The following is a 23,202-nucleotide window of genomic DNA, read 5'->3' on the forward strand; positions in this document are numbered from 1 at the left end:
GTTCAATATAATTCTATAATGTATCATAATTCATAATTGATAATGATGATAACATATTTTTATAATTTATGTTATATATGTATATATGAAGTACTAAAACAAAATTAATCATGACTTTAGTTCAGTTGAACATTTTAAACACATGTCTGAAGTTACGAACAAATTGAAATGCACATTGTAAAGTGAAAATTAACTTAGCAAAATTAAATTATTTATTATAAAAAAACTTATGTATTCAGTATCCAATGCAACATTGTAGCGACATCTAAGGCACCGAATAAAAGGCCAGTAATGTTCGCTTCGCGCGAATGTTGCCATCAAGTTCTCAACAGCTGGTCTTCATTACGAATACTATTTTATCTGATAAAGGTAATACTTAAGTTATATCTAGAGTTATATTAATTATTTTTAATAAAATTAATTAAAATTATGTTGAAAAAAAATTGAACTATATATTTATCAATTATAATATGTTAAAATAATATAAAACCAATTTTGAAAACAAATTTTTCAAGAACAATCTCTTTGGAAAAATATTTCTAACAAAATTAATTCGATTTTTTTGTTTTCTTAATAATTAGTTTTCTTTTAATATCAGTCCTTTCTAAAAAAAATTATGTATATCAAACTACATATTTTCAAATATACTTTAAAATAGAAACCAATTTCTTAAGATGGTTGTTACATATCTATTATATTTAATTAGGATTTGTTTGCAGTAATAATATAAATGTAAATTCATGAATTCATCCTTGTCGCCGATTTCTTATTAAATAAAGATCAATTGGTGTAAGATCGTATTTCAAAATAATTGTACCATCAATCGAGATGTTAGTTGCGTCGATCTCTTGACCATCGAGTTCTTCGCCAACTTTCTTTCTTTACGCAATTCTAGCAGTTAAGTTCGACTCATCGTGCCACATCGATCGCGTGAGATGTTCTAAACAAACACGTACTATCTTGTCGGAAAACATTGTGTGCCACGTCGGTTAAATAGAAGGTCATTTTTTCGAGACGAATTCAGTTTCACACAAGCAGCTCCGTTGAACGTGTTAACTGAAAGCATGGCGCTCCTCGCGAGAATCGCTAAGTGTGAGGTACGAAAATATTTGTCGCTGTCGCGCCCGCGGTACGCCGGTAGACTGTCACTTCGCACGCTCTTCGAAAATTCTCGTTGCGTTGCAGCTGCATGTGCAAGCTGCATTTGAACGTAATAGTACAGCAAATCGGACCATCTAGTGGATATCCGACGAACTGCAAGAGCTCCACGTTAGCGCGAAAATCGATTTGCAAATTATTTCATGCACATCATGCTCCGACGATTTTTTCTTCTCCAGTTGCGCCCATAAATCTAAACTAAACGATTACTTTTATACTTCGCAATAACGAACATCTAGTGCTAACAATAGATCAACATGAATTGTGAGATGATATTTGTCTTTATTTAATACCCCCCTTCTGCTTTGTTCCCATGTGTTAATAATTATTGTACGTTTGCTAAAATCATTTAAATAATATTATAAATGTGCAAAGTGTTCAATTAATAAAATCTAAACAGAAACATAAAGCAGATTGTTGATTTACTTACTGTGAACATATTATCAAAAAAAATATTGGGTTGGGATGAAAGATTTGTAGCGTTACTTAAGTGAAATTCGAAGACAATGTTCAGATATTTGTACATAAATTTATTTAACTGCATATGTATCGCTATTTTTGTTCCAACCCAATACCTTGGCCTCTATTATGCTTGCGGTTTTAGAATAAAAAGGAATTAATATGTATGTCAGATATATGCATATGCGTATGCTAATTTATTAATGTGATGCCACTAACAGCGTTATAATGTGTTTGTCGATGCATGCTCGTGCTATAATGTTTGAAAATCGATCTTTGAAATAAAAAATTATATATTATAGATATGTTAAATCCACATGTAAAACAATAAATATTTTGTGATAATTTTTAATTAATTTGTAACTCTGCTATATTTTGTTAAATGTCTCTATAAAAAAATTCTTCGTGTGTGGTGCAACTAAACTTAGCTCCTGCAAATGTTATCTAACCGAGTGTGTGTGCTTATCAGTAATTTATCACCATACGTAACATTTGTAATCCAATAACCCAGGCAAACATATTGAATACAGATTATAAAGTATATTTATTGCTAAAATTGTATAAGTGTTGAAAGAATTGTTATAAAGTATATTTATTGCTAAAATTGTATAAGTGTTGAAAAATTGTATAACTTTAGAAACAATATCCTCGATTAATATAAAAAAAATATTTTTAAAAAGATTCAAAATTTTGATAATTATAATTTTTGCTTTTAAAAGATCACACATCATCTCGATCACTTTAAAAATGTTACATTTGCCATTATAAAATTTAAATAAGATAAACTATTTTTTTCTTTTTTAATTTAATTTAAAAAAATATATATATTTTTTTTAAGTCGGTTTAAAGATGCAAAATCTTTTTGTATCAACTTGATTGTCTAAAATACTTCAATGCATTAATAAAATCTATGAAGTGATGATCGCCTGACCAATTCATCCGTAGACTATGACGTTTGTATGAGGGGAGAATAACACCACAACATGATTTCTATTGAAATAAACCTTCTTAACTTCGTGAAGTACAAACGATGAAACAGTTATGTGTCGTGCACGCTTGGATTTGTAAAAGCAAATCATACATTTATTGACCTGAATGCAGCGATATCACGTAAATTTGCTTGTCATTTAAAGGTATTCAAATACCTTGGATGACGCAGTTTTACTGATTTATCAATGCATATTGATCATACGATCATGCAATCCGTAAATAAAATCAGTAGAGAGAAACGCTTCACGATAACGTACTCACTTTTATGAATAAAATGAAGGATATTGAAATGGAGTAATAAATATTCATTTAACAGACTAATTTTACATTAATTTTGAAATGCATATATATTTCATATACACATTAGCTTTCAAAATAGTATAATACATTTATATATTATTTAAAAAAAAGTTTTGCTAATTACAAATAAAATATGATTTAATGGATAGCAGTTAATTAAAATCATATTTTATTAAGACAATATTACTCATTATTAATATCTATAAATTAATTTCTAACAATACGTCATTATACACATTAGCGCGTATGGAAAAATTATTTAAACAAAAATATGAGATATAATGTTTTTTTTCACCAATTATAAAAATATTCCAGACTCGGTTTACCAGATCCTATAGCAATGCCGCCCCGACGGTTAAAATGTACATCGATGGACAATTCGTAGGTAATTATTGTTGAACACTTTAATTCTCTAAATTATTTCAATTCATTGTTTATTTGTATTTCTGTTAATTTATGTTATAAATACGGATGAAATTTATCTGCGTGGAAAGTATTTATATTTGCAAATAATATAAAATATAATTAGTTCCACATGCTTTTCTGTGTAAAAATAATATAGGATCTTTCCTTCAGAAATTTTAATCGATAATTAAAACATATCTTTCTTTATATCGATGATATATCGACATATTTGAAATACGGGTAAAATGCAATTCAAATATTTATAACAAAGTGCATCGCAAACGTGACAGATGTACGAAAGAATATTCATTCTTCTGAAGCGATGTAGGATCAGTCGAAGATGATTTACACATATCTTCAAGCAAAATGCACTTTACGTTATTACAATGTGATGTTTGCATCACTCTTGCGATGATATATGTGTATCTATTTATAAATTGCATAGATATATAGGGAAAGTAGATATTAAAAAGCATAAATAGCTTTATATTAATTAGAAATTAACTAAATAACATCCTTCTTGTTAGGTTAATAAATACATTGATAAAAAATATGAATATTGCAATATTTGTTGTACAGAATTTAATTGTTCCAATAATGCGATATATATATAAATCAGTTCAAACTATAAATCGATAATTCTTTTTCCAGAGTCAAAAACCACAGAGTTCATTGATGTCCATGACCCAGCGACAAATCAATTGCTATGTCGCACTCCAAAATGCACGAGAGACGAGATGGAGAATGCGGTACAGAGTGCACAGAAAGCATACGAGAAGTGGCGGCACACCAGTGTGCTAACGAGACAAAATTTGATGCTAAAATACCAGGCTCTTATTCGCGAACACTCGGTTAGTTTAATCAATACATTCTAAATTTAAATCAGAGTTCTTCAAGCTCGTGTTTACTGCGATCAATTTTTTTAAATGACGGACATCCGCGACCCATTTTAGCTTTAAGTGATATAAAAGAGCGCAGAGGAAGAGGAAGTAAATTGATTATTTATACCACTCTACTTCTCCTACTTTTAATTTCTCATTAAACGTAATTTTATAAATCTTTTTCTTAAATGCATAATAAAATATAAAGATGTGAAGAGATGGGGAATATATACATATTTCCCATTTCTGTTAATGATAATTTTAACGCCGATATTGATACGAATCATTTTCGTGTACAAGAAGTCTGATAATTCAAGTTCATTTCTAAAATTGCTTTCTAATCACGAAAAATTTTTTATTAGATTTTTCATCGCTGAAAACTTTTTCGCGATCCACCAGAAATCGACTCGTGACCCACCAATGAGAATCCTCACTCTAGTTATTTCACTGATTAATTAATATCACGTTGGAAAGGTAGAGAAAAGCAGAAGAGGAGTGATAACACATGGTATATTCGGGTTAAAGATGATTAACGAGCGTGGCGAAGTTGAAAAGTTCAGTAGCGCAAACCGGCAGTAGTAATGGATGGCAGTAGCCAGCCACCGCGCGAACCTTCGCTGCTAAATAATCGCAATCAGCATTCTCGACGCCAGAGTCAGAGCAAATATCTCATGTTACAGCTTCATTATATCGTCACTTCTTATTCGGTTTTTCTTAATTCTTACGTGTTATTTATCTGACCACAGAAAGAGATTGCGGCAAACCTCGTGAAAGAAAATGGAAAGACCATGGCTGATGCGGAGGGAGATGTGCTTCGCGGTCTTCGTAAGTATATCGTATTAAATTATTACATAGGTTATTATATAGATCGGGCTCTCTAATTTATTATTTAACTCGTTGTTTGAAATTGCGATGAAAGCAAGGAAGCATTAAACCAGGATGCAAAAAGTTAATTTTGACGATAAATATCATTTTAATTCTAATTAAAAAAAAATGGATGGCAGTAGCCAGGGTAAATTGAAATTGTAAAAATGTAATATTTAAAATTGCGATCACGATTAATATTAAACAAATCACGCGGATAGCATTTAAAGATGTTTTAGTTACACAATACGAGCTAAAAATTATTGAAAATTAAAAACTGAAGGCTTCTCTAGGTTTAATATTTTTCTTCCTATTCAACAACAAGAAATTTTAGTCGCGAATAAAAAATTTGATTTATAATGGTTTTTGCAGCAAAAATTATTATATTTTGCTGCAGTTTTAAAACAATTACTTTTAAACAAGTAAGTGGAGATAAATAAATTTTTGCACGAATATTTATTAGAGTTTCGTTAGTATATGTAAATAATTTAATTTAACTGCTAGTGCTACTCGCAATTTTACATAAAAAAAATAATAAATAACTTTTAAACCAATATGTGAATTGTTTTCATATTTTACACAGATATTTAAATATAATTCTAGAATATTCTATGATCTTTTCATATTTTTAATGTTTTGAAATATGACACATACATTGAGAAAAATAATTTGATTATATTAATAAAACTTTTATGACTGAGTGTTTCTGGTGAAACCCAGCAGAATTTCTAGTTATTACAATCGAAACGTTTGATAGGATTTACTATAATCTGATAATTCCTACAAGATTTCTGATTCGTCCGTTTTCGAACAGACGCATTAGTTGAATCTACCAGATTTCTAAATGTTGCAACAAGACTCTTTTTCCAGTGTACATCCGTAACTTAACTTTTTAACTGTGCATTGCCAGAGGTGGTCGATGCGTGCACATCGATCCCGATGCTCCAAATGGGCGAATCCTCGACCAACATCGCCACGGACATGGACATTATCTCGTACAAAGTACCTCTCGGTATTACTGCATCTATTTGTCCCTTTAACTTTCCCGCCATGATACCGCTTTGGTCGTTTCCGATATCCGTCGCATGCGGAAACGCGGCTATCCTGAAGCCGTCGGAGCGAGTACCAGGTGCGTCCATGATCCTCGCTGATCTCTTCAAGAAAGCCGGTGCACCAGCTGGCATTTTAAATGTAATACACGGCCAACATGCAGCTGTGGACTTCATCTGCGAACATCCCGACATCAAGGCTGTCTCGTTCGTCGGTTCCGATCAGGCGGTAAGCGAAGATGAAAAATGAGATCAGAGAGTCGGAAAAGTGTTCTGCATTACCGAGAGCACTTCCTTCTTTAGCTTTTATTAAAAATTTTTCTAAGCTGTATATCTTTATTAGATACTGTCCATTTTTGCTCAAGTGTATTTTTCGTGTACAGTTTGCCATACAAACCAGTTCCCAGTTAAATAAGTTGTAATGTGATAATATGATTAATAATAAAATCAATTGATTTTCTATTTTCAGGGCAAGTACATTTACAAGCAGAGCAGCGCGCATGGCAAAAGGGTACAGTGTAATATGGGCGCCAAAAATCACTGCATAGTTCTCCCAGACGCGAATAAGAACAAAACGCTGTCGCAAATCGCCGGGGCGGCTTTCGGTGCCGCCGGCCAGCGATGCATGGCACTCTCGGTAGCTATTTTTGTGGGTAAATCCAAGGAATGGATACCCGAACTAGTGGAGGCGGCTAAGAGGTTGAAGGTAAACGCCGGTCACGTGCCCGGCGCGGATCTGGGACCTGTTATATCGCCGCAAGCGAAGCAGAGAATCAGCGAACTGGTCGAATCCGGCGTTAAAGACGGCGCGAAATTGGCACTCGATGGAAGGGGCATCGTTGTGTCCGGCTATGAAAACGGAAACTTTGTTGGACCCACAGTGTTAACTGACGTTAAGGTAAAATAACTACGCTTGTTCAACTACGCTTAATACAGCTTAAACTTTAAAAATAAACTAGAAATTTTCTGAATGTTTTCTTAAGGATGTTTCGAATGTATGTACATCAGTTTCCGCAAAGTAAATAGAATTTGAAAATGTGTTTAATCTTAATACTTCGAATAAACTGTGTATACATTTTAGTTTTATTTAATAACATATTTTTAGAGTTTATTAACTCTACTTGTTAAAAATTAAATGTTGTTTACAACATTAAGAAAAATCTCAATTTCTTTGTGTAAGTACTTTAAGTACTTCAAGACGATTTGTACAAAGTTTTATTGTAATTGTCGGTCTAGTTATTTTGTAAATAAATGAATTTTATTTATTTTACAGTACTGATTTCTGCATTGCAATGAAACATCGCATACATTATTTTGAATATTTAAGGTACTTACATTGAAAAAATTGAAATTTTTTAAAATTATTTCTTATTTCATTATTAATTATATTTTCATTAAAACATAGTTCTACTTCTTATTGAAATAATTTTTTATCCAGACAGAAAATTGCCGCAAAATTTTTTCAAATGCAATATAAAACAATCTGCAATCTTTGCATAATTTTCTTTATGTTTTGAGAAATGTCTTATACATCCTCAAATCAAAATTGAAAATTAAATAAATTATTCTTCACGATACACAATAATTTTATTCATTAACAAAAAATCTTTTTTATTTAATGAGATTGTTATAAGTTTTATAATTTCTTATAAGTTTCTTACAAATTCTAAATTCGTGCTATATTTTAATCAACGTTATATTTTCATTTAACACATCTGATTAACTTAATTTATATCACAGACTACTTGATATGAATATTACAGCCGACAATGAAGTGTTACACGGAAGAAATATTCGGACCCGTTTTATCGTGCGTGTTCGCTGACACTACCGACGAGGCCATCGACATCATCAATAAAAACCCTTACGGCAATGGCACGGCAGTTTTCACGACAAATGGAGCGACGGCCAGGGCATTCGTGAACAGAATCGAAGCCGGCCAAATCGGCGTCAATGTTCCCATACCCGTGCCCCTACCGATGTTCAGTTTTACCGGGAACAAGGGTTCCTTCCTCGGCGATATGAACTTTTATGGCAAATACGTGAGTACTTGTAACTCTCTTCGCGTGACCTTATTTTGATGAATCAATCCATTTATCAAAATGTGTCGTATCGCTTATTCTTTACAATAATTTTTTTAATAACGTTTAGTTATTTAAGCTAATTGATACTTTTAAAAATAAAGCTTTAAAAATATAGCTGAAGCAATATAAATAAAAATATATCTCATTCTCATCAAAATAAAATTGTTTAATAAATAACTCTTTTTTGTATGTTATTGCATGTATCATTTAGCACTATGGTAAATAACAAACAGAATTTTTTTTAGAAGATGTATAATGTAAAATAATATTATAACGCGCGCTTTTATTAATTTTTTTTTAGGGAGTAAATTTCCACACACAAACGAAGACAGTAACACAGCTATGGAGATCTGGTGATGCTACCGATATCGCATCGTCGACGGCGATGCCTACTATGCAATGAGACTGTAATTATATGTAACTTTACATGGCATTACGACGTACCAAAAGCTTCACTCAACTTCATTGTGTTCTCAAACTTTATGAGTAAGGAAATTTAACAAAACTTAATTCTGCAGTTCATCACGCAGTTGTAAACAATGTCTTCTATTGTTGTGTACATATCGCTGTTCCTACTAATATTGAGCATATTTTTATAGCCTAAATAGACTACATATATTTTTTTATACCATAATAAAGTGTAATTCAAATGTCAATCCTTTATGTATACCTTAGGCATAAAAAGTTAATTAATTAAACTAATTGAAAAAGCTATATACAGAATTCAGTTTCAAAAAGAATTTATACTCCTGTATTTCTGCGTAATCTGTTCGATTTTATATTCTAATCATTAGATATTGAAAAAATATATTTTGTGAATAAAATTTATTCTTTACGACACATTGATGATATTATCATCAAAATGACTATGAAAAATTTTCACGTGCAACCATCAAAAAATTTATTTATGCTGATAAACGTTCAATAAATCAAAAATGCAGTGATCACGATAAATTCCAAAATTCCCATCGAAATCTCTTTATCAGGCTTTAATTTAATTACCAGTAAAACTCGCAAAATACCGAACAGCAAACAGGCAACATTTTTCCCTATCGATCGCTCGGTAACAACCGCGCGCGGGCGGCGGCGCCGGGCGAAAATACGCCTAAAATTCGATGGCATAAGCACCGAAAGAAGTTCACGGTCGACACCTTCTGGATTCGTCCTTGAACCCTTGGCCCCGCGAACCCGCGCGCGGACATCCGTCGCTCAGCGATATTCGAACCAACTTCCGGCAGTCAGGGGTAGTGTACGCGCCGACGCGCGCACCCCGTCGTCGTCGTCGGGCCGCATCTGCGCATTTTCCAGCTGTGAGTTTCCCTCACAGGCGCGAGGTTCTGCCTGTCCCGGATCGTCGCGTATGAGCCGACACACCAGACCGGCAGGGTAATCAAGGGAAAACTCTCTCGTCTACCGTTCACATATCGTGAGTACATCGTCATATCAGTGATCGCGAGCCTGGCGTAGCCCCCTTCCTCACCCCCGTTTTCTCGTTTCCCTCGCGGAGATCAGCTTTATTCGACAGGTAGACGGACGCGTCGAGAATAATTTATCTGTCTTTCGAGAAGAGCTATTGATGTTTTATCGAAATCGTCCACGGTTAAATATTCAGCGTGCAGCGACGTTAGCAACCGCTAATCGCGCGAAAGTGTTGAGCGTCGGCCGCCAGTCTCCTTCGCTCAACGGCGCTCGATAACCCTTCGGTAATTTTTTAAACATGCCCCCGTCGGCGTCGGCACCAGTTAAGCGAAGTGCAATTGACCGTTTTGGCTCTAATTTCCGGCACGTTGTGTTTATGCGCCAGACGTGTACTTCGTCGTGACTTCAATAGCGTTAACGAAGCGTGCATAATGCAAGTATTTTTCTATAAAAACGTTATAACTAAAAGGCATAATCTAAATATATGTGTGTGGTGGTGGTGGATTAAAAGATCTTCATTTAACAGTAAGTTTATTAATTTAGTTTTATATTTATATTTATCTTCTTATCAATTATTATTATTTACTTTATTATCTTTATATTATTTTCTTTAATATTAAACAATCAACAATTCCTTGACAAATAAATTATTCTACGAATATCTGCGAGAGAGAAATGCCTAATCAAACAGAGTGACGCTCGTATTTTATTGTGGATATACTTTTGGTCAAGCATGTCAAGTTCTCATTAAACCGGAGATATTCATTAATCGCAAATATTTCAGTTTTCACCCCTCGCATCTTCGAACTTGTTGATACGCTTTCAATAATACGGCTTTTAAATGTCAAGCGCTTTCTGTGCGAGCCAATTCATATGCGTTTTGTTTCTGCAATGCTTTGTACTTTAATTAAACATTGTTGTTTTATGATTGAAGTCATAAGCGACCTACCGACTTTACTGCAAATTCAAAACGCTCACGCAATCTATAATAGCAAGTTTTGCGTGAATGGGGTATTATTAATTCTTTTATAATAAAATTTTAAAGTCGTTTCTAGGCGTACGGAGAAATCCTATATTTTTAATACTGTTCTATCAATTTATTCCATTTGCGCTATAAATTTTTGTTATACCGGCAGTTCTTGAAAAGTGTCCAAAAAACACATTTTTATGATAATTTTATAAACTTTCTATGAAGCAATCCGACAAAAAAGAGCTGCTTCTGAATTATAAAAAGCAAATGTTCTGTATAATTTCTGAGTTATTTCGTCATTCCCCTCTTTCTATAATATCTTTTCCTTTTTATAAAATACATACTTAATGCAGTAGTTAATGTATGGACTTTGACATGCAAGAAAATATCCACGTCAAAAGTTATCGCCTTGATGTTAATTAAAGTTTTTAATATATTCATTAACTTTTTAAGAAAGTTGTAAACTTAATACTGATTAAGTATTATTTTGCAAACAATTTTCTGATAAAGAAGATTGTTTGATCATTTGTGACTTCGGTAGTGCACGCGAACACGTCGGCCACGTTATTGCTTTTCTTCGTTTTACAATATGAGATCTTTTCTAACAGCTTGAATAATTATGTATGAGGTGTAAAACGTGGTGCTACGAAATGAAGTGATAGCTCAATCGCCTCGTTAAAGTAAGCATAATGTAAGAATCTGAGTGAACTTCCTACAGATTTGCCATCTCGTACATACGACATTAAGAATTTTTTATTTATTGCATTTGATGCATTTATATAATATAAAACTTACATTGAGAGAAAAGTGGTTGGTACTTATGATTATAAATGCATAATAAAATAATTAGGAGAGAGAGCTCCATTTCTTTTATTGCTGCAATATTAATAATAATAATAATAACCTAATAATAACAACCTGTTCAACTATAAAAAAATTTATATTATAGATTATAATAATTTCAAATATTAATATAAAAAATATCAAGACATAAATGTCAAAAATAAAATAAACATGTCTATGTACTAAATGCAATCACAATTACAGCAAATGTAATTGTTTTCTTAACATTCATTTATTATTTACGCAACTATAAATATACAGTTACTAAAAGTGACTACAAATTACATTAAGATAATTGCAACTATTTTTGTCTCTCAGTGTACATTCATTACATTTATCAAATTTAAAACTTAGTGACGCTCAGTCACAATTTAATTTTTAAGTAATTAGAGATAAACAAATTGCTATTGTGTCCATCCGTGAAAATCAGAAATTTCAAATTAATAACAACAGCAAGGTTTTAATAACAAATGCGGGTTTTGTTCCAAATGTAGGTTAGATAAGAAAGTTTACAACTTCTTAAAAATTGAAATTACAATGAAACTAATTTTGTCTGTCCAAGACTGTAATGCTGTTCTTTCACGAAATTCTTTTTAGCTACACCGCGACGATTTAGAGAGAGATAAATTACTTGGCATCTCATGAATTTTTGTCTGTGTTTCGTGAACATCTCTATTTATACTTTGTGATATATTTTCTAATTCTTTACAAAGAAACGATATTGATTCTAAAATAGATTTTTAAATTTAAATAAGCATAATAAATAATATCGGTAGTGCAATTGCTATGAAAAAAGAGATACAACACGATAACTTCATTACAATGTATCACTGAAAGCTTTTTTATTGAGTTTTATATCCTGTAAAAACAAATCGATAAATTGCAGTGCACAATGATATGTAAATAATTTATTGTAAAATATAGAACGATGTACACAAACAAAATTGTTAGTGTTATTTTACAAAATATTTTGTAAAATTAATATTTCATATAAATATTATTTAATGTTACGATTTATTTTAAAATGTTATAAAAATTATTTAAACAAAAATTGTTATAAAAGTTAAATAAATTCCCCGGAAAAGCTATATTGTCAAATACAGCTTTTAATTTTGCAGTAAAATTTCCCGTATAAAATTTAGATCATTTAATTTCCATTTCGTTTCCAGGATACAAATTCAATTTAAAGACTATAAATTGTCGATTCATTCCTCTCCCTATTGTTCCTCAATAAAACTGAATATTCCGATTACAGTGCAAAATCCGGCGCTGAATAGTCGCGCTCGCAAAAATAAATACGAGAGGCCACGTTCGGCTGACAGAACCATATATTTCCGACCAGCTGAAGAATCGCCGCTGTGTATCTCTAACAAGATCTCTATCCTGACAGGTTGAATAATTATGTACAAAACGGTGCGGAAAGGCGATGCCAGTCTGCAGTACACGATACTGCCACAGACAGATCAGTTCTCGTCCGGCGGATTCCCGCAGGCTTCCGGCAAGCCCCGGCCGAGGATCATCAAGTATACGATGGCCACTGTAATGGTGCTAATCATACTGTCCTGCGTGGCCACGCCATTTCTGATGAATCAGAACGATCACAACCTCTTCGCCAGCACGATGCGAGCGATCGGCCGATCAGAGCCGATCAGGAACACGTCGAGGAATCAAACGAGAAACGTCAGCGAGGGTAAGAACAGAGGCAGGATTTCAACTACGACGGTATCGACGACCGAGGTAACAAGGAGGAAAGACCTCGAAGATGGCACGACCCCTTTAATTCTTCGGGGTGAGGAAGAGGAGGAGGAGGCTATGGTTGATGACGCCACATTAGCAGGTATTGTCTTGCTTCAATTCTCGAGAAAGGCAGATATAATATGGTTACCATAATATGTTACACAAATGATTTTCGCTATTCCGGTTGTAGATAATAATAGAAACGTCGCAATATTCAATATCCGTTAGTACTCATTGAAAAATAGAAGACCTACTTTCATAAAATTAATTCTACGCTATTTTTGAACTAAAACATTATACCTTATTAATAAATTATACTAAAATACTTTGTTTAGTATATTTATAGGAAGTAAAATATTATATTTTAATTATATTAAAATATTATATAAGTGTATTAATATTTAAAGTAACTTTATATTAAAGAACAATATTTTCACTTCTTTGTCTAAAAATTTTCCCTGTTCTTTGTTTGCTTAAATTAAGATGAGCAACATGAGATCGAGCACGAAATTTAATTTTCCCTTGTAGAATACCTCGGAGTACCGCGATAAAACATGCAAATGACGAGCTTAAAATAAGATTCCAGCTTTACGTAAAATATTGGAGTCGTAATATAATTCATCGAAGCGCTGTGTTATCAGTGTTGCGAGCCAACGTTATTCGCCGACGACTACGCAAAAGTTCAGACAATTATCTCTTTTCAGACGCGCCGGAAATCAGTACACAAGTGATTTCGAGCGTAGAAACGTCGACGAGGGACCGTCAAATGGCAATGACTTCCGCTGTACCGCCGACGACGATCCTCTTAGCATCGTCGTCGACACCGAAAGCATCCTCGAGCGGTACGACGGAGAGCACAAAGACGCTGAGCACACCCAGAAAGCCAAAGATGCCGAAGGTGACCCTAAAGCTTCGAGAGAACGAGACCATACCGCAGATGTACGTGAAAGCGGGGATAGCCTCCTACAAGAAGGGCAATATCACCACCAGCGTCCTCGCGCCACGTCTCAGTCTCGAGGGCTTGATATTCAAAACGCCGGAAGGCACGATAAAACCCTGGCCCCAGAAGTGGTTCTTCGGCGAGCCCTCCGATTCCGATGTCAAGACGTGGAAAGTGTTCGTAAGTGCTCGTATTTCTCGATCGAGCGCTCGTACGTTCTCAAGGAATTGCGTTCGAGGGGATCTGGGATGTCCTGCATTTTGATAGAGTCGCATCGATCATGCGATTCACCTATGCAAAACTCGCTAATTCACCGTTTTCTTACGGGTTTTACTTCTTCATCCCGGAATCGCCTTGTAAAGCATCTTCTTAGACAAGCTCTTTTCGCCTCGTATGTTGTTGAGTCTACAGTTTTTGTAATTTTTACTAATTATTTTATTTGAATAAGGCTTTAACTGTTACTAATTTAAAATTTTACCATACATATATTAACTGAGAGAAAGTTATTAACTTGACTAAATTTTTCAACTTGATTAAATTTTTTTACTTCAAGTATGTATATGTTTAAATTAAATATATAAATATTTAAATTAAATTTCAAATGTTTTATGTATTCGAGTTAAATACTTGAACTAAAGAAATTTAATCAATTCAATAACTTTTTTCGTCAGTATATATGATACATTTGTTTCATATTACATATATCTCTTAATTATTTTTTTATTTGAAAAGCACTCAAAGTGTTACAGGGGAAGAAGGAATAGAGAGAAATTTTTGCTTACTCCAAAAATATAAGCGATTTAAAAAAAAATCAATCTCCGTTCCAGGTATTTCTGCATTCTTCATTTTAACATGATTCTAAGTTTATATCAGTCGCTCCGAGAAAACTCACTTCGTTGCCGCCGTTATAATACTTTAAAGTAAAATTTTATAGGTAAATTTTATATCTCCGGCTTGATCCGCAAGATATACTATGTCCCGTCCGTATGCACATTTTTCCCATATTTTCAAATTTAGCGATCGTCCAACCGTCAACTCGAAATTTCGCGTCCTGCATAAATATTGATCGCGTTGCACCAAAGACATCTAAAAGTGAAGCACTCTGTCCGATCGATAGGCAGAGCATGTTCGTGAATCTAAAAGCAGACGAAGAATCGCTCGGAATCTTTATTTTTCCCGCATGTTTCCCATTGGGACAGCAGTCGTACTTTAACTGACTTCCCGGAGAATTGCGGGACGTGATTTCTGCGAAATGTTTCATAACGTCGCACTCTATTATATTTTTTTCATAGATGCATGTAAGCCGTATATTTTTCTTCTATTGCTTTTTTTTATCTTCTGCACCGAGATTTTCGCAAGAAATAAAGTTACGCGAGAAAAAGTTGCTTTCTTATAACACCTCGACTTACCGACCAATCAATATAAAAGCCGCGTGTTCTCCTCTGAGCCGATAATGCTTACTCGTTGCTTAAAAATGCTTGCGCTGCACTTAAAGATTTTGCGCGGAGTACACGTACGTCATTAGGAAAGAGCAAACCCGCAAAATACGTTAGCCGTTTATGAAAAAGATAAAAAAAAAGCAGTATTGCTTCAACATTCGTCGCGGTAATTTTGCAAAAAGAGATAAATTTTCACTTTTGCTAATATATCGCACTTTACAACGAATTCGTCTACTGAAAGAATAACATTCCCGTAAAAAAAAAAATATATCAATTTTTCATTCACCTGCAAGATAAACAGATTCTGTATTTTTATTGAAATATTTTCATCAAATACTTTCAACGGCTCTTGCATGTTTCAAACTTTTGATGGCCGTGTTATTGTATATTCTAGTTGACTTATTGAGCTGCTCACGTCAAGCAAAATCCTCACGTTTTATTCAATTTTCATAAATGATCTATAACACACATATAGTGTAATACGCTTTATTACAACACGTCTCGCGCAGAATACCTTATACAAACGGAGTGCTTAATTTATCGCGGGATTGAAAATACCAGCACAGGCAGCACAGGGGATTAATAGGATCTTGAGTACCTGCTAATTCATATATTTACCGGTATCCTTGGTAGTTATCAGACGCAGCGGCGTCTGCTGGTTTGTATTTTGCATATTAAGCAGTAACTGGGGTAACAGAGAATAGCAACAACATTTTCTGATGAATATTCATTTCTCGATGGATAAGGAACGGTGTAGATAAATCGCGGTGTTACACGAGAGCCACTGATAAAGATCGCAAAATCATGCGAGCTTCCTAATTCGAAAAATGCAACGAAAAAAACGATAAAGACATAATTTCTTATCGTTTGCGTAAATTATTATTTTATTATTTTAGTTTATCATTTTATCGTATTTCTGTGCCTACATTACACATTAATTAAATTAAAAATAATGTAAAATTTACATTATGTTTGCGAAATAAAAAAAAAACGAATTTTCTCTCGACAGAATTTATTTTATTCGATATAGAGTTATTATTTTTCTCTGCACGTAACTGCACAAAGAAAGAAACGGTTTGCTAAAAGTTCACTGCTGAAATATTTAAAAATTTAGCTGGATACAGATTTAAAAATAATTTTGCTGAACCATAAAAAATACCTAAAGGCTAATGAGAAAGGCTGCAAAAAACTTTTGACATTTTACGAACCAGTTTATATTGAGCGTCCAACATAATTATTTTAATGGACTAACAAAATTATTTTTAAATCTATATCCATCTAAATTTTTAGACACTTGAGCAAAAAGAAACCGTTCTTTTCATGTAAAAATATGTGCCTTGAGAAATAAAGTGATCATTATCTTACGTTATTTTTCTCTATATACTTTTAATTTATTGAATCTGTCAAAAGTATTTGTAAAGCATGTAAATTGCATAACACATAATTGATTGCTACATGTTTCGATCAAAATGTTAAATCAAAATTCCATGAACGACAAACGCAAATAGCTATTCGGACGGAGACTCAGTGATATTAAGCGGAACACTATCGTGAATTCCGTGCATTACGGGGTGCACAAATCAGAATTTCAAGCAGGTTATTGCGCCGATGGCCAACGGGAGCCGGCGAAAACGTATTATCGTGCACGCAAAGCAAAGCCGTAGGCCGACGCTTGACCTAATAGCAAATTAAAGCGGTCGGTGAACAATCGATTTCAGAGGAAGCTTATTTATTTAAACAATATTCATTAGCCCCAAAATAGCTGAAGCGTGTAATTGCGCGATTCAATAGAATTTTTGATAGAATTAAATACAATTATTTTTATTACCTCACTAAATTATTTTATTGTAATTTAATTTGCGTTTCTTAACATTTAAATCAAGAAATAACCACAATCAAAGCGGATCTTAATACTTAATAATTTCTCATGAGTAACTCTCAAATTAAATCAGAAAAATAATATCACACACTGAGAAAAATAATCTGATTATATCAACAAAATTTATATAAATTTCTGGTTATTATAATCGGAACGTTTAATAAATTTTACTATAATCTGGTAATTTCTGATTCGTTCGTTTTGGAACAGACATACTGGTTGAATCTAACAGAACTCTTATTAATAAAATAAAACTTTTTTCAGCGCAGTATTAAATTGCTAATCAATAATATTGATGCATTTATAAGAGTCACTGTCCCGAAAAATTGTAAACAATTCTTTTTAATTTTTAATAAATTTAATTCTGGTTTGCACATTGATATCTTGAAAAACAGAATCAGGTTGCATGAATTGGAAATCTTATAGATTCAATTAGAAAAGTATCAATCTAACACTTCTTGTTAAATCTACATATTAGTAATTTAATTAATTACTTTCCATATTAATTATGTATTAATTAAAATGTACGATATTTTAGTTCATTTGAATAAAAATATTCCACACAATAGAAATTGAAGGAAATACAAAAAAGTACAAAACGAATAAGAGTGCACGACTGTTCAAAGGTTGCCACATAATAGAAACTTAAAATAAGCACATATTAAAGGTGTTGCTATGCAAGTAACATTGTTTTATTGAATTTACAGGCCGTAAACCACATGCCGATGATAACAGTTTATGCAATCTTTGGAGGGATGTGCGCGACAGCGTGTGGCCTAATCGCTCTGATGATTCACGTGCAACGTAGTTTAACACGTAAGGCGTTTAGACGTGCAGGGCAGAACGTCGAGGAACCGGAAGTCGAGGAGCACGAGTCGACCCTGCTGGGCGCGGAGAGCCAGGAGATCGAGGAAAAGGAGTAATCCCGGCAACGACGAACACGACGCACCCGTACATAGCGCGCGTAAGACTTGCCTATTTTTACAAACACAAACGGTCGCTTAAACTTAGGCGTCTTCCACGTCGGAGGATAGAAGATCAGTAAAAACGCGGGCGAGAAAGAGAGAGAGAGAGAGAGAGAGAGAGAGAGAGAGAGAGAGAGAGGCGAGAAAGATTTTTTTACGATGTAGTCAGCTGTAGAGAATCGCGGTATGAATGCACGACCAGCGTGATTGTCCCGCCTGAGATGAGAATCCGTTCGCGAGATTCGTTTCCTGCGAGACTGCTCACTGCGTTGTCGTTACGCCCGATAAATTTATCTTCATGCCACGATATAGATGTTTGAACAAGAGCTTTTTTCGCAAAAGCAGAAACAATCATGTTATAAGTACAACTATTCTCAAACGTCACATTTTTCATTTCGAGGGTCCGGTTTACATGCCCGTCAAGTAAATTAGCGATGGACCAGTTATACGTTTGTTGCAATTGTGTAGTTCGACTAGCGACACGATTACGTAACAACATCGACGGCATTAATCTTGCGATAATCGAGCTGATCGTAAAAAAGAGGTAGCGTAAAAAAATTTTTATTATTTACTACATACGTTTGCGATAAGGCACGGCAGGTTTTACAAACCCCGCCATGACGGGCGCACAATTGCGACTGCTGACAAACTATATATAAAAGGAATATACGGAGAAAAAAAAACTACGTAGCTCACTGGCAAGTTAAGGAGACCAAAATTTTAGAAGCTATTTCGAAAAACAGACCACTTACACTCTTTTTTATAAATTCCTAGTGAAAGTTCCTACAAAATTGAAAATTTGATAAAGAGGTATCCCACAAAACACACATGATACAACCAAAATTCTAATTAGCGAACAAAGTTTCTTGCGCAGAAACTAGAAGTAATTTTACACACAGGAAAAAATTATTATTAAATCAACAATTCATTGTTTCATATATAAGCAAGAATATAAAATCTTCTCGGAAGAATTTCTAATCTTAAACAGACATAATTTTGCTTACATAAAGAAAATTCTTTTCTTCGTGTAAGCAAATTATGTCTGTTTAAGATTAGAAATTCTACCAGGAAAATTTTATATTCTTGCTTATATATGAAACAATGAATTGTTAATTTGATACTATTTCTTTTTCTGTGCATAATAGTAAATTTGCATACTCTGCCAAAAGGTAGGTTAAAATTAATCGGAGGATTTAGTAGAAGAAAAACAATTTTCATCCGTAGTACATACGTAATAGAAAGTGAGAAAGTAAAAAAAAAAATGAGAAAGTTAAAAATGAACGTACCGCAAAGCCTTGAAACGACTTAGGGTCAAAACATTTAAAAAATAAACAATTAAGGTCCGAAAGAGATGTCTCCTTAATTCGGCCACCTATATTTGCTAAACTTTCTATAATGTACACGTATATAAATACACGATATACGATTATTACGATATTATGTATGTGTGTCATCGACCTTTTCTAGAGGATCTCGAAAAAGCGATAAATGCTTTTTAACTTTCTGACGTCAGTCGAATTCTATCTGCGTACAAAAGTAGCCGTACTGCCAGCTACAATAAAGGGCTCTCTTTCCAGTCCCGTTTAATTAAAAGTGATGTTTGACGAACGTGCTATCAGATATATCGCTTAATCGATATCCACACGTTTAGTCGGCGAAATCTGTCGCGCGGGAAAGTGTAATATCATATTTTACAAAAATGTAACGAACAGATTGACGATATTGTAATCGGGAGTATGTCAGAAATATTTGTGTGACAGAAATATTCAATTAAACCGAACTTTGCACGGCAACTGGAGGTTTAATTATAGATAGCTTCATCAGTTCATTGCTTGATAAAATGATATTTGTGTAAGAGCGTACAGAATCGGGGCACGGAGTTGTTTCGTAAAACAAATATATCTTCGTATAAATGATATCTTTCACGAGGAAGGCTAAACAAATCGTATTATGTTAAAAAGATTGACATTGGCATACGTTACGACGTCGTCATGAGAACAGAGTACATCGCGAAATATTATGTACTTAAAAATACAATGTTTAAAACAAATGGACATATTAACGTTCTTAAAATAAAACTTTAAAAGCTGCGATTTTCCAGCTTATACAATAATTTACGATCACTTTTACATAATTTTAAGATATAAAAATAATTTAATATTTTTGTTAAATTACTTTTTGTCTTTTGAAACTGTAAAGAGTATTTGGTTATTGGTACTACACGGCATATTACGTATTATTATTCAAATTATTAATTGCAACACTTTATTTTAATTATGCCATTTAATATTTGACAATAATTGCGCTTGACAAATTTCACAATAACTAATTTTGTTTCTGTTAACGTAAAATTGTAAATTTTAAACTATACTGTCAAGCGATCTAGGACGATACGCAAAACGTGACTCAACTACCCGAGCTTCAGCCAAGAACATTCCGCAACATTGATTTCAAGAGTCAGTGTTGTTATTTTATTTCATTCGAAGCAAAACGCACAAGATAAAATCGTGACGATAGCTATTCGATATAGAAACGCTTGTGCGAGCGAATTGAAAAAATTTAGTATGTATTTATTACCTAATGACGATAACAAGTTGACGTAACTTGCAAGTTATTTACTATTTTTGTAAGATCCGTTTCATCACCAGATAATTTGTACTTTGTACACAACACGTTTTCCACTTTTTCTAGCTTTTATATTCCATACTTCATAATATTTATCTGATTCCGTTATCTCTCAAGCGAGATGCAATTTACTTGCAATAAGTTGTAACATTCTGCATTTTGTTGTAGAATATTCACAATTAAATATTATTCTACAAATAGAAAACAAATTAGTTTAAATCTCTTTAATACCAGCAAAAGTCTCGTAATAAATTAAAAGGAAATGGCTATTATAAATTAAATCTGATAATATTGTATCTAGAAATTATTTATGCAAAATTTTTGCGTATTTTTTTACAGAAATAATCTACCAATGCCACATTAAAAAAAAAACAGATATAATCATTTCGTAAAACTTGCTATAAAAAATCTGAATTGTCTTATCATTAAAGAGTTGAAAGTGCAATTTAATAGAAAATAAATGCTGAAAAATAGTTTGCGGACAATTTCGTTAATATTATTATTGTTATGAGTATTACGCAACATTTTCGAACTGAAGATAAGGAATTGTACCTACAATCTTACAATTACGCGATCTCACAGAATCCATTTAATTTTATATATATATATATATATATATATATATATATATATATATATATATATATTACATGCGGTTCGCCCAATAAAAGTCAAATTCATAAAATCGTTGTTACAAATACAACTGGGTATACTCATCAGAAATGCAAAATACAATAAAATGTATTATCACGCTCATAGACTGCATTTTATAATGAAGAATCAATTATAATTAAAAAGAAAATTTTATAATGTATATTTTTGCATTTAGTTCAAGATCGTATTAAATTTTTAACAAAATTCTTATTTATTATTTGTAGTTAAGGAGTTGTACAAGAGTAACTTCAATCAATCTTGCTCATAAATAAAACTCAAAATATTTATGATAATCTCTCGATATTCGATAGATTTTATTTTTCCTTGTAAATATTAATTATTTACAAATGTTATATTGATACTTGCAAAAAAGGCTATTTATGTACATTTATAAGTTACATTAATTTATATTAACATTTTATATTAAAATCTATTGTACAATTGTGCTCACTTGATATCGTATTCTTCATGTGTAGCTTTCTTCTGAAATGTTTCATTGAATGGAATTAATACAATATTATTATTTTTATGATAAAATTACGTTTATATTATTCTTTTCGACTTAAAATATCTTAAGATAAAAAATTTTTTTTATCTTTATTTTATTGAAAAGTTTTGGACAATTTAAAAATATATAGATAGCTGTACAAATGTTAATCGTAAATTTTTTATAAATGATTAAATTTATAGTGATTTGAGAACATGATTAAATTTCAAATATTTGTGAAATTAGCAACGAATATCGAAAAATTATATTTAATTCGATATGTTAGGAAAAATCGTGAATAAATTATAACTATTATATTGCAAATAAATAAGAAAGCGGGGGAAATCCGGTAATCATCTATATGGAATATTTAAAAAATATTTAAGAATATAAAATTTCAATAATATACTAATTAACTATTCGTGACTTTTCGTATATTAATATAAACCCTATGATACTTATTCAAACGCGACTGCGATTTTCGTTGAAGGCACTTTGGGAGATTTATAATTTACGAAATTATTTATAAAGCACCTAATGGACAATTAAAGAAAGAAGAAAAATACGATAAACTCACAACAGGATAGAGACAAGAACACTTTTCCGCCATGTATTTACTTAAATGTGATAGAAATCGGTTTTTAGGAACGTCTTTTGAGGACTTTTGAGAGATATAACGCTCAAATCAATAATTTTCTGAGATCTTCGCCGTTTCGTGAAAATTGCGTGAAACAAGTAAAAGTGGAAGAACACAAAGGTAAAATCGTTCTAAAATCTATCGCGCGATTTTCAAGAGATGGACGTCCCGAGGACTCCGTACCGATAAACAGCAGTATGCACTAGTAGAGCATATACACAAAAAAAATGATGTTCGATGCGTTTTCGAAAGAAATAAGAGTTTCATAAGTGACACAATAGCGCTGTAGCTAAAGAGAAAGACGGTTATAGTTTCTATTTTAAAGATTATATTTTTTTAACTTTATTAATTTTTGACTTCTACGTATATATATATACATGTATAAATAAATACAAATATATATATATATATATATAT

At 32.6% G+C, this 23,202-nt stretch overlaps 2 protein-coding genes across 3 annotated transcripts; both read left to right on the plus strand.

Moving 5' to 3' along the window:
• Positions 1 to 912: 912 nt before the first annotated feature.
• LOC105192778 (probable methylmalonate-semialdehyde dehydrogenase [acylating], mitochondrial) lies at positions 913 to 8,913 on the plus strand. Of its 2 annotated transcripts, none has more exons than XM_011157011.3 (8): positions 913 to 1,097; positions 3,223 to 3,292; positions 3,964 to 4,163; positions 4,940 to 5,018; positions 5,968 to 6,335; positions 6,576 to 7,004; positions 7,870 to 8,148; positions 8,492 to 8,913. In XM_011157011.3, the coding sequence occupies exons 1-8, from the start codon at positions 1,065 to 1,067 to the stop codon at positions 8,591 to 8,593; spliced, it is 1,560 nt and encodes a 519-aa protein (XP_011155313.2). In that variant the 5' UTR covers positions 913 to 1,064; the 3' UTR covers positions 8,594 to 8,913. The 2 variants fall into 2 exon arrangements, with proteins under 2 accessions (XP_011155313.2, XP_039309273.1); XM_039453339.1 differs by lacking the exon at positions 913 to 1,097 and adding an exon at positions 1,310 to 1,422.
• Positions 8,914 to 9,477: 564 nt separating this feature from the next.
• LOC105192779 lies at positions 9,478 to 19,122 on the plus strand. The gene is made up of 4 exons (XM_011157012.3): positions 9,478 to 9,616; positions 12,813 to 13,259; positions 13,864 to 14,279; positions 18,125 to 19,122. Exons 2-4 carry the CDS (start codon positions 12,824 to 12,826, stop codon positions 18,338 to 18,340), a joined length of 1,068 nt encoding a protein of 355 aa, XP_011155314.1. The 5' UTR covers positions 9,478 to 9,616; positions 12,813 to 12,823; the 3' UTR covers positions 18,341 to 19,122.
• Positions 19,123 to 23,202: the final 4,080 nt, after the last annotated feature.

This window comes from Solenopsis invicta, chromosome 9, assembly GCF_016802725.1.
Source record: "Solenopsis invicta isolate M01_SB chromosome 9, UNIL_Sinv_3.0, whole genome shotgun sequence".
Classification (NCBI taxonomy): Eukaryota; Metazoa; Arthropoda; class Insecta; order Hymenoptera; family Formicidae; genus Solenopsis; species Solenopsis invicta.